Raw genomic sequence first — 10,311 nt, 5'->3', positions numbered from 1 at the left:
TACCAAGAGATGGGAAAAGTCAAAAAATTCAAAAAATATGAAGGTTTTTCAGAAACCAAAGAAAGGCAAGAAAAAAATTTGAAAATAAAGAATTCTAAGCTATAATTCATTTGACAAACCGGAAATAATTGCAAAAATAATGGGATTTCTTATTTTACAACAAAAGGAACATTTTTTAAAGGAATTGGGGAATTAGTAGAACGGCTGAAAATACCGGTAATGATATAAAAATAAAATAGAACTTTAACAAAGTAGAAAATTGGAATTTCTGCAAAAAAAAAATTCCCTAACGTCGAACACCATAGCCCGCTTTCACATCGTGACGAGCTTTTTTGTCCTGTGCGAGACTTCTGCGGAAATCCGTGTCGAATGGGTCTTTTTCGTTTTTGTTCCTGAAGAAATATAGTATAGAAACTTGAATTAAAAGTGGAGTACCAAAATCTGGGAAATATTTTCAAATGACTCCAAATTTTCCCCTTATTCTCATTTTAATTTAAAAAAGGAACTACCGTAACCTTAAAGGCGCATACCAAAGCACAATAAAGTCTTGAAAAATATTCAGCTCAAATATTGGAATTTTCGAGTTTTTTTTTATTCTAGGAGGTTTTTTTGCTGATTATTTTATATTACGGGACCAAAAAATTCTGAGAATGCGTATTGCACAACATATTTGACGAGCAAAATATCAAAGCTACAGTAATTCTTTGTTTGAATGACTACTGTAGCACTCATGTCGATTTACGGGCTCAATCGGTATTCCATTTTCATTTGTTTTTACTAATTTTTTGCTTAATTTTATATATTTTTTTTAATCGATTGAGCCCGTAAATCGACATGAGTGCTACAGTAGGCATTTAAAGGATTACTATAGTTTTCGCTGCGAGATATTTTGCGCGTCAATTATGTTGTGAAATACGCATTCTCAGAATTTTTTTGTTCCGGTAATAAGTGTGTCCAACGAAAAAACTTTAAAAAAAATGAAGATATTTTTCATAAATATAAATTTTTGTCTTTTTTCTTCTGATTTTTTGTAGAAATTAATTTTTGTGAAGCTCTATTCGTGTTTTTGGCAACAAAAAAAAATATTTTCCGTTTTTTTTCGAAAATAAAATGAGAAAATCGAACAATTTACAAAAGTTGCACATTTTTTCCAAGAAACTAAGCTCGATATTTGAAAAAATTTCCTGTGCTTTTAAAAAAAAACCGAAATTTTTTTCCGAATCCTAACAAAATAGCCAATTTCCGGATATTTCTCAAAAATTCAGCCAAAAAAAAATTTTTTCGACCGAAAAAATCCCGTACCAACGAAGATTATCCACCCAAAAATTGATCATCGGAGTGTCTTTGGGATATTCTTTCGCTGGAACTCCAAAAAATCGTGGATCCTTTCTTGCTCCGCGAGCATTTTTCACTTCTTGAATCCACGTCTGATCGATGCTCGAGCTCCATACAGACGCTTCAGGCGAGTTTTCTGCGAATTTCGGGAGATTTTTGGCGGTGAGAGTCGAGTTTTCCGCAGCGATTCTGAAATTTTAAAAGTTCAGAACATTTTAGGAGCGAAATATTCAAACGAACAGTTCGGTATCCACTGCTACCGCCATCGAGGAAGGAATTGAAATTATATCCGAATCGCTCAATTCTGAAAAAAATAACGAATTTTTCACAACTTTTTTTGCGATTTTTGTCCAAAATTGAATATTTTTCGTAAATTTCACAGGCTTTTTGTTTGAAAATCGTCGAGTTTTCGCATTTTTCACCCCTTTTTCTCCATTTTTACAACAAAAAAAGTTCGTTAAAAACCACAAAACTTTAATTTTTTTTGTTAAAAAAAATTTAGATTTCGAGTCAGAAGTTGAATATTTCTAGGAAATTTAAAATTGCACTTTTTTGATATTATGAAGACGCAAAAAATTGCGTCTTTTGAAATCGAGGTGAAATCGCGCTCAAACGAATTCCTGGAAATTCAATTATTTTTATTAATTTTCGACGATTTCGGCCGATTTTTAAAGATTTTTATGTCGAAATAGTGCTTTTTTTCGACATAAAAACAATTTTTAAAACCCGAAAAATGCCTTAAATGGGTGAAATTTATGAAAAAAAAAATCTCTCATTTCTCCATGGAGCGCGCTTGCACCTTGACTTCGAAAATTCAATTTTCGACTAATTTCTGCTCCTCTTACTCTGTTTCTTCGTCACTGGCTCCGTTGCTGCCACAGTTTCCGATCGTCGTTTACTTTGGCATTTTGGTGTAACTTTCTCCGATTTTTTCGCTGGTTTCTGCACGACGGTTTGAGCAACAACTGGTGTTCCAGACGTACTTGGAATATTCTTCGCTTCCAATTTTGCTGAAAAATCTATAAATTATGTGTAAATTCGGGGGGGGGGATCAAGGGTGTCATTTTTCGATTTTTCGATGTTTTTCAGGGAAAATCGAAAAATTGAAAATCGAAATTTTTCGATTTTAGTTTTTTAGATTTTCCGATTTTTCGAGAAAAAAATTCGATTTTTCAAAATTTAGCTTAATATTTTTTTAAATTTTATGGTTAATTTTCTGAACAATTTTTTCGATTTTTCGATTCTCTGGAAAATCGAAAAAATTGTTCAGAAAATTTACCATAAAATTAAAAAATATTAAGCTAAATTTTGAAAAATCGAAATTTTTTTTCGAAAAATCGAAAAATTGTTGTATTTCGATTTTTTAAAAATTAGCTCAATATTTTGGCCATTATTCTTCTTTTTAGAAGAAATTTAAATGTTTTTTCTCATCAATATGAACAAAATTAGATTTAAAAAAAAATCATATTTTATGGTTAATTTTCTGAACATTTTTTTTTTCGATTTTCAATTTTTCAATTTTTCGATTTTCACCGAAAAATATCGAAAAATCGGAAAATCGACACCCTTGGTCCGGGTGCAATCGCGCTCCACGGCAAATAAAAACGCTCCCCCCATAAACGTTGGGTCTCGTTAGGAATTTAGCGAAAAACCAGAAATTCAAACGTTTTCAAGCAATTGTTCGACTTTTTTTGCTATAATGTTTTAAAAAAAAAGCATTTTTCTTGTTATCATGAATTTTTAAAACCATTTTCCACATAAAAAATAACAGAAAATCACTTCCATGAGACACAGTTATGCGAAATAGTCTAGAAACCTTTTTGCTTAACTGTGCCTTATAGAAGTGGTTTTCTGTTTTTTTTTTAATGTGGAAAATGGTTTTAAAAATTCAGGATAACATTAAAAATGAATTTTTTTTCAAACATTATAGCAAAAAAAAGTCGAAAAATTGCTTGAAAACAGTTGAATTTTTGGGTTTTTGGGTTTCACCGCCAATTACCTAACGAGACCCGACGTTTAAGGGCGGGGCGTTTTCAATTATCCAAAGAATCCCCGAACCTTTCTTCTTTTCCTCCTTGAGCAGCTCACAGTGCTTACAATAAGGAGCCTTATTCTGGCACTTTTCTGTTCCATTATCTTCAGGCTTTCCGGCAGACTTTCTCAGTCTAGTCGGTCTTGTAGGAACTGGAGTTGTGATGGATGGACTAGAAACTGCTGGAGAATCACTTTTTCCAGGCTTTTTCGAGCTATCGACAGCCCGTTTTCTTAGGCTGTATGGAGAATTGGGCTTGGTATTTTCCTTATTCTCAGGTTCCGCTAAAGATGACGAAATCAAAGGTTTCGGTGTGCTGATCTCCAGTTTGGCGGGAATTTGAGGGAATTCAAGCTTGATTCCATTTCTAGGAAGACCCGGAGTGTAGGATAAGGTGAAGAGGGAGATTTTTTGAATTTTCGGTGAAGGAATCTCCATTTTCAACGGTTTTCTGATCAAATTTGATGAATTTTCAACCTCCTCATCTTCTTCATCTGTCAGAACTTCATCCTCATCACTTCCACTGCTCTCGTCGTCTGTCGCCTCTTCCTCACTCTCCTCGTCGTCCGAAAATTCAAATTTCGCGGCATTGGATGTGGTTGGACGATCCTCGTATCGCGAATGTCTTTCGGGGGATCGGAAAACATTATCCTCGAGACTTCTGGAAATAATTTGAAAATTTGAAAAGATTTTGGCAACTGGTGCATACTCGGAGAATCTGGAACGATAATGACGACTTTTGATGGGGGCGGTGGATTTGGACGACGAGAATGGTGATCGTCTTCTCAATGGAATTCCTGACACTGAAAAAAAAAATTCAATTTTTGTGTTTTTTTTTCAATCAATTATGGGAACCAGGGGTGGGCGGAAATTGCCGTTCGGCAAATTCGACAAATTGCCGGTTTGCCGGAAATTTTCTATTCCAGTAATTTGCCGATTTGCCAGAAATTTTGAATTCTGTCAAATTGCCGGTTTACCGGAAATTTTCAATTCCAACATTTTAACGATTTGCCGGAAATGTTCTGTTCTGGCAATTTGCCAGAAATTTCAAATCCGGCAAATCGGCAATGTGCCGGAAATTTTCTATTCCGGCAATATGCCGATTTGCCGGAAATTTTCTATTCCGGCAAAGTGCCGAATTGCCGGAAATTTTCTATTCCAGCGATTTGCCAGAATTTTTAATTCCGGCAAAAATGACTATTTCAGATTAATAATTTTTTTGTTTTTTTTTTCAAATTTTAATCAGGAATCAAAAGGCCCCCACAAATCAAAAATTTTTCCTTTCAGTATTACCATGTGAGGAGCTTATAATTGTTCCACGTCTTCCATTCCCATAGTAGTCATCCTCAAAAACATTATCGTAAGAATTTCTGAGTTTCCTTCGAAACTGATCATCAAGCTGCTTTGACTTCTTCAACGCTCGATTATCTCCATCAAATGAGCTAATCGAATTTCTCGGTGCCGAAACACTTCCCTTTCCTAAAGTCATCCAATTCTGAAACATTCGATTGACAAAAGTCTGCTGACGAGCCGCGCTCATTGTTTCCGGAAAATAAACATTTCCATGAATATCCATTTCAACACGAGACTCTGGGCATCCACTTTCTTCTCGTGCTTTATATTTTTCCTCGATATGTTCAATATTGAATCGATATCTTTCCTTAACTTTCTGGAATCCTTCTACGAGATTTCGTGCCGGTTCACGTGATCTTCTCGCCGCTTCATTGCTTTCAGTGTCGGAAGTTAGAGCTTCACCTGAAAATTGAATTTTTTAGGGGTTTTTCAAAGGTTTTTTGAAGGTGGAATAGCGTGATTTTCGATGTTTTTCAGGGAAAATTGACAATTTCTGATTTTTTGATTCTCTAGAAAATCGAAAAAAAAAATGTTCAGAAAAGAAATTGCCGGAAATTCAAAAAACGGCAATTGCCGAAACTGCAGAAAATTTAAGAAACCGGCAATTGCGGAAATTGCCGGAATTTTACAGAACTGGCAATTATCGAAATTGCCGAAAATTCAAAAAACCGGCAATTGCCAAAATTGCCGAAAATTCACAAAACCGGCAATTGCCGAAATTGCCGGAAATTCAAGAAACCGGCAATTGCCGAAATTGTCGAAAAATCATGAAACCGGCAATTGCTGAAATTGCCGCAATTTTACAGAACTGGCAATTATCGAAATTGCCGAAAATTCACGATACCGGCAATTGGTGAAATTGCCGAAAATTCACGAAACCGGCAATTGCCGAAATTGCCGAAAAAGCATGAAACCGGCAATTGCCAAAATTGCCGAAAAATCATGAAACCGGCAATTGCCAAAATTGCCGAAAAATCATGAAACCGGCAATTGCTGAAATTGCCGCAATTTTACAGAACTGGCAATTATCGAAATTGCCGAAAATTCACGAAACCGGCAATTGTCGAAATTGCCGGAAACTCAAGAAACCGGCAATTGCCGAAATTGCCGAAAAATCATGAAACCGGCAATTGCCAAAATTGCCGAAAAATCATGAAACCGGCAATTGCTGAAATTGCCGCAATTTTACAGAACTGGCAATTATCGAAATTGCCGAAAATTCACGAAACCGGCAATTGCCGAAATTGCCGGAAACTCAAGAAACCGGCAATTGCCGAAATTGCCGAAAAATCATGAAACCGGCAATTGCTGAAATTGCCGAAAATTCACGAAACCGGCAATTGCCGAAATTGCCGAAAAATCATGAAACCGGCAATTGCCGAAATTGCCGAAAAATCATGAAACCGGCAATTGCTGAAATTGCCGGAATTTTACAGAACTGGCAATTATCGAAATTGCCAAAAATTCACAAAACCGGCAATTGCCGAAATTGCCGGAAATTCAAGAAACCGGCAATTGCCGAAATTGCCGAAAAATCATGAAACCGGCAATTGCTGAAATTGCCGCAATTTTACAGAACTGGCAATTATCGAAATTGCCGAAAATTCACGATACCGGCAGTTGCCGAAATTGCCGAAAATTCACAAAACCGGCAATTGCCGAAATTGCCGGAAACTCAAGAAACCGGCAATTGCCGAAATTGCCGAAAAATCCTGAAACCGGCAATTGCCGAAATTGCCGAAAAATCATGAAACCGGCAATTGCTGAAATTGCCGGAATTTTACAGAACTGGCAATTATCGAAATTGCCGAAAATTCACGATACCGGCAGTTGCCGAAATTGCCGAAAATTCACAAAACCGGCAATTGCCGAAATTGCCGAAAATTCACGATACCGGCAGTTGCCGAAATTGCCGAAAATTCACGATACCGGCAATTGCCGAAATTGCCGGAAATTTTGAAAACCGGGAATTGCTGGAAAATAATTTCAAGTTGATAGATGCCAAAAGAAAACAAAAAAAAATCGCGAAACAATTTTCAATTTTGGCTCAATTGTTTGAATTACCTCCAAAAGGAGAACGACTCGACCAATCAGCGTCTTCAAACTCCGCCCACTCCATCTGATTGGCTCAAAAGTGGGCGGAGCAAATCGCTGATTGGTCGAAATTCGGAGGAAATTCAAACAAGAGAATTTAGCCAAAAATTTTCAAAAAATTATAAAACGTGTAACTAAAAAACTAATTTAAAACTCGTGTTTTTTCTTTCACGAAAATAAAAAAAGAAAGTGTATAAAAGGCTGAATAAATTCAAAAATCAGTTATTCCTAAGTTTCAAAGTTTTACTTTCGGTGATTCAAATCAATATGACTAATAGTGATAAGTCTACATCGTCGTCGGCATCTAAAGTTATGCGTCCAGGACATGTAAGTTATATTATCCAATTCAATTGCAAAAATCATTCCATTTCTATTCAGATAATCGACAAATGGAGAATTAAAGCACTTTTGGGCAAAGGTGCGTGCGGTGTCGTGTACAAGGTGGAGGACAAGAACCGTAAAGGGTATTGTGCAGCGATGAAGGTCGAGTACGACTCGGAAGAATTCGATCGAACACTGCAACTCGAGGTGAATGTGCTGAGCAAGTTGACGGATTCACGAGATGTCCTGAAGCTTATCGACTATGGGAAGAGGAAGCTTTACAGGTTAGCAGGAGCACAGCACTTTTCTTTGAACGAGGGACGAGGAATGCGGTTTCTAGGCCATCATCACGTGGTGCCAGACTGTCTTAATACAGTTTGATCTTCAAAAAATGCGGGAATTGTTTCCCAGAAAAATTGTGATGTCAGAACGCTCTAAACCATGCGGAATCAGATGAGATCTCTGAGTCTCACCTCCCGCATTTTTTGGAGATCAAAGCAAAATAGGACTTTCTGACTACACGTGGGCCGAGGATCCGACAAGATTTAGTGGCAAGCTATCTTACTTTGTTTTCCGCGTGACTTTTTTTGTTTTTCACAGATTTTTCCCCGTTTTTTCATATTGAAACTGATAAATAAATTTTTTTGCAGATGCTAAAACAATTTCCAAGTGAAAAATTGTGTATTCACTTTTAAATTGCTTTCGCACTTGCAAAAATATTTATTTATCAGTTTCAATATGAAAGAAAAAACGGGAAAAATCTGTGAAAAACAAAAAAAGTCACGCGGAAAACAAAGTAAGATAGCTTGCCACTAAATCTTGTCGGATCCTCGGCCCACGTGTAGTCAGAAAGTCCTATTTTGCTTTGATCTCCAAAAAATGCGGGAGGTGAGACGCAGAGATCTCATCTGATTCCGCATGGTTTAGAGCGTTCTGACGTCACACTTTTTTCTGGGAAAAATTCCCGCATTTTTCATAGATCAAACTGTATTGAGACAGTCTGGCACCACGTGATGGCCTAGAAACCGCATTTCCTCGTCCCTCGTGGGGAAAAAGTTGCAGTGAGGAAGCGTAGAATTGTGCGAAAACTCGAATTTTCTAGATACATGGTGACCACCCTCTGCGGAAAGGATTTGATGGCACTTCGCATGAAGATTCAGCGAGGCTTCAACGACGCCACGGCCATGCGTGTCGCAGTGTTCACGTTGTACGGCTTGAAGCAACTACATGAAGCTGGATATGTGCATCGAGACGTCAAGCCGGGGAACATAATGACCGCGGCCAACAAGGGAAGAGATGCTCGAGTCATGTTACTCATCGATTTCGGGATGGCTCGGACATTTGTGATGGCTGGTGACGATGGCAAGAAGAAGCTTCGCCCGATGAGAAGACGCATTCCGTTGAGAGGAACGATTCGATATTGTTCGATGAATGTCCACGAGCGGAAGGAGCAAGGACGATGTGATGATCTCGTGGCAATGATCTACAGCATCGTGTATCTGACTCTCGGGCTTCCCTGGTCGAATTTGAAGGATGAAAAGGAAATTATGTCAATGAAGAAGTCGACAAAGGACCTTGCACTGTTTGAGGTGTGGATTTTTGAAAACAGGGGAAATTCGAATTTCCGAAACGCCACATGGTGTCAGAAAGTCTCTTTGATCTACAAAAAATGCGGGAATTGTTCCCAGAAAAATGTGACGTCAGCAACCCTGCGAAATCAGTTGAGATGTCTGCGTCTCTTCTCCCGCATTTTTCGTAGATCAAAGCAAAATGAGACGTGAAACCCGGAATGAACCATCAAAAATGGTACTCACAAGAAAATGCATTTTTCGGCATTTTGAACATTTTGCACATTTACAGGATCTCCCCGACGAGCTCAAATCAATCTTCGAGTACCTGAGAACTCTGAGCTACGCAGATCGCCCGAACTATGAGAAGATTTATAATCTGGTAGCGTTTTTCTCGAAATAGAATCCGATTAACAATTAAGAAATTTTTCAGCTGATGGCGGCTATCACCAGACTGAAGATCAACTTTCTGGATCCATATGAATGGGAAGACGACGAGATGGAAAGAATGGCAAAAGCTGAGAAAGAGGAAAAAGAGAAGGAAGAGAAGGAGAAAAAGGAAAAGGAAAATAAGGAGAATGAGTTGTCTGCCGATTCGATGAAAACTGCGATTCCAGCAAAGTCAGCGAAAGCCGAGTCGGAAGTTGCTGGAGAGGTTGATGAGCAGAAGAAGGTGAAGGATAACAGTTCCGGTGAACAGCAGCAGGATACGTTGAATGTGGATAAGGGCAACAAGTTGATCAGTGCAAAAGATATGGCTAGCAGTCGTTCGGAGGTTAACGAAAACTCGCAGTATGGGACTCCGGCGAAAGCGGGAAATTGTGAGTGGATTTTTTTCCCGACAGAAATTGACATTTATACTTGCTTTTCAGCTGTTACGGGAGATTCAATCGACATGGAAACTGCCATTGAATGCGATCAAATGGAATACAACTCGAAGAAGGCGTTGCCAAGTGAGAATTTCATGTTTATAACCTCGAAATGGGCTAAAATGAACGAAATTTGTTAATTTGAGCACATTTTGAGTCTGTTCAATCAAAAATCTCTATTTTACAGGAGACGAGCTTCAATTCGTCGTATATCCGGCAATTGCTCCTCGAAACTTCACCGAAGTCAAAATTCCCTTCTGATGCGACTTGAAATCATTCTCCCGAAGAATTCTCACTACTTTAATGACAATAAATGTTTTTTGTGAGGGGAAAAAATTCAGGAAAATGCCTACTTTGTTCGAGTCGAGCTTGCATTCTCTGAATGTGCTTCTTTTTCTCGTTTTGCACTCGTTGAAGTTCCTCCTTTATTCGTTCGATTTCTTCCTCGTCGAGAAAACTCTGGAAAAAAGTTGTTGGTTTTTTTTTCTAAATTCATTTTTTGGATCGTTATTAAGAACCTCGTCGGCTTCTCTCGATTCCATTCGCTTAAACGAGTGTCTCTTTGTCGGCGCTTGCTTGATACGCGGCATGTCGACTGAAAAAATGTAAATAATTCAATAAACAAGAAAAGTTTTAAACAAAAATTAAACGAATTTTGGGGCTCAAACTTTGAAAAGTAGAATTTACCGCACTGTCGTAAAGTTTGGTGTTTTGTACGCAGTTGCACCGCACGCGCATT

At 37.9% G+C, this 10,311-nt stretch overlaps 2 protein-coding genes across 2 annotated transcripts; one reads left to right on the top strand and one right to left on the bottom strand.

Annotated features, from left to right (window-relative positions):
* Window positions 1-94: 94 nt before the first annotated feature.
* Window positions 95-10,171, bottom strand: nefr-1 (Protein kinase domain-containing protein). The gene is made up of 9 exons (NM_058760.5): window positions 10,091-10,171; window positions 9,926-10,031; window positions 4,661-5,122; window positions 4,077-4,170; window positions 3,394-4,028; window positions 2,181-2,345; window positions 1,576-1,639; window positions 1,303-1,524; window positions 95-392 (listed from the first exon to the last, which is right to left on the bottom strand). The coding sequence occupies exons 1-9, from the start codon at window positions 10,160-10,162 to the stop codon at window positions 287-289; spliced, it is 1,926 nt and encodes a 641-aa protein (NP_491161.2). The 5' UTR covers window positions 10,163-10,171; the 3' UTR covers window positions 95-286.
* On the top strand, window positions 7,048-9,906 carry Y47G6A.13 (non-specific serine/threonine protein kinase). Its single transcript, NM_058761.3, has 7 exons — window positions 7,048-7,141; window positions 7,193-7,419; window positions 8,238-8,724; window positions 8,996-9,085; window positions 9,137-9,524; window positions 9,576-9,656; window positions 9,760-9,906. Exons 1-7 carry the CDS (start codon window positions 7,082-7,084, stop codon window positions 9,831-9,833), a joined length of 1,407 nt encoding a protein of 468 aa, NP_491162.1. The 5' UTR covers window positions 7,048-7,081; the 3' UTR covers window positions 9,834-9,906.
* Window positions 10,172-10,311: the final 140 nt, after the last annotated feature.

The sequence above is a fragment of the Caenorhabditis elegans genome, chromosome I (assembly GCF_000002985.6).
Source record: "Caenorhabditis elegans chromosome I".
NCBI lineage: Eukaryota > Metazoa > Nematoda > Chromadorea > Rhabditida > Rhabditidae > Caenorhabditis > Caenorhabditis elegans.
This window is presented reverse-complemented; position numbering and strand designations above follow the sequence as displayed.

Coding starts and splice junctions, on each gene's coding strand:
- Y47G6A.13 (NM_058761.3), top strand. CDS start 7,082: ATGACTAATAGTGATAAGTCTACATCGTCGTCGGCATCTAAAGTTATG. Junction 7,420..8,237: donor GGGAAGAGGAAGCTTTACAG/GTTAGCAGGAGC, acceptor CGAATTTTCTAG/ATACATGGTGACCACCCTCT. Junction 9,525..9,575: donor TCCGGCGAAAGCGGGAAATT/GTGAGTGGATTT, acceptor CTTGCTTTTCAG/CTGTTACGGGAGATTCAATC.
- nefr-1 (NM_058760.5), bottom strand. CDS start 10,162: ATGCCGCGTATCAAGCAAGCGCCGACAAAGAGACACTCGTTTAAGCGA. Junction 10,032..10,090: donor AATCGAGAGAAGCCGACGAG/GTTCTTAATAAC, acceptor ACTTTTTTCCAG/AGTTTTCTCGACGAGGAAGA. Junction 4,171..4,660: donor AATTATAAGCTCCTCACATG/GTAATACTGAAA, acceptor TTTTTTTTTCAG/TGTCAGGAATTCCATTGAGA.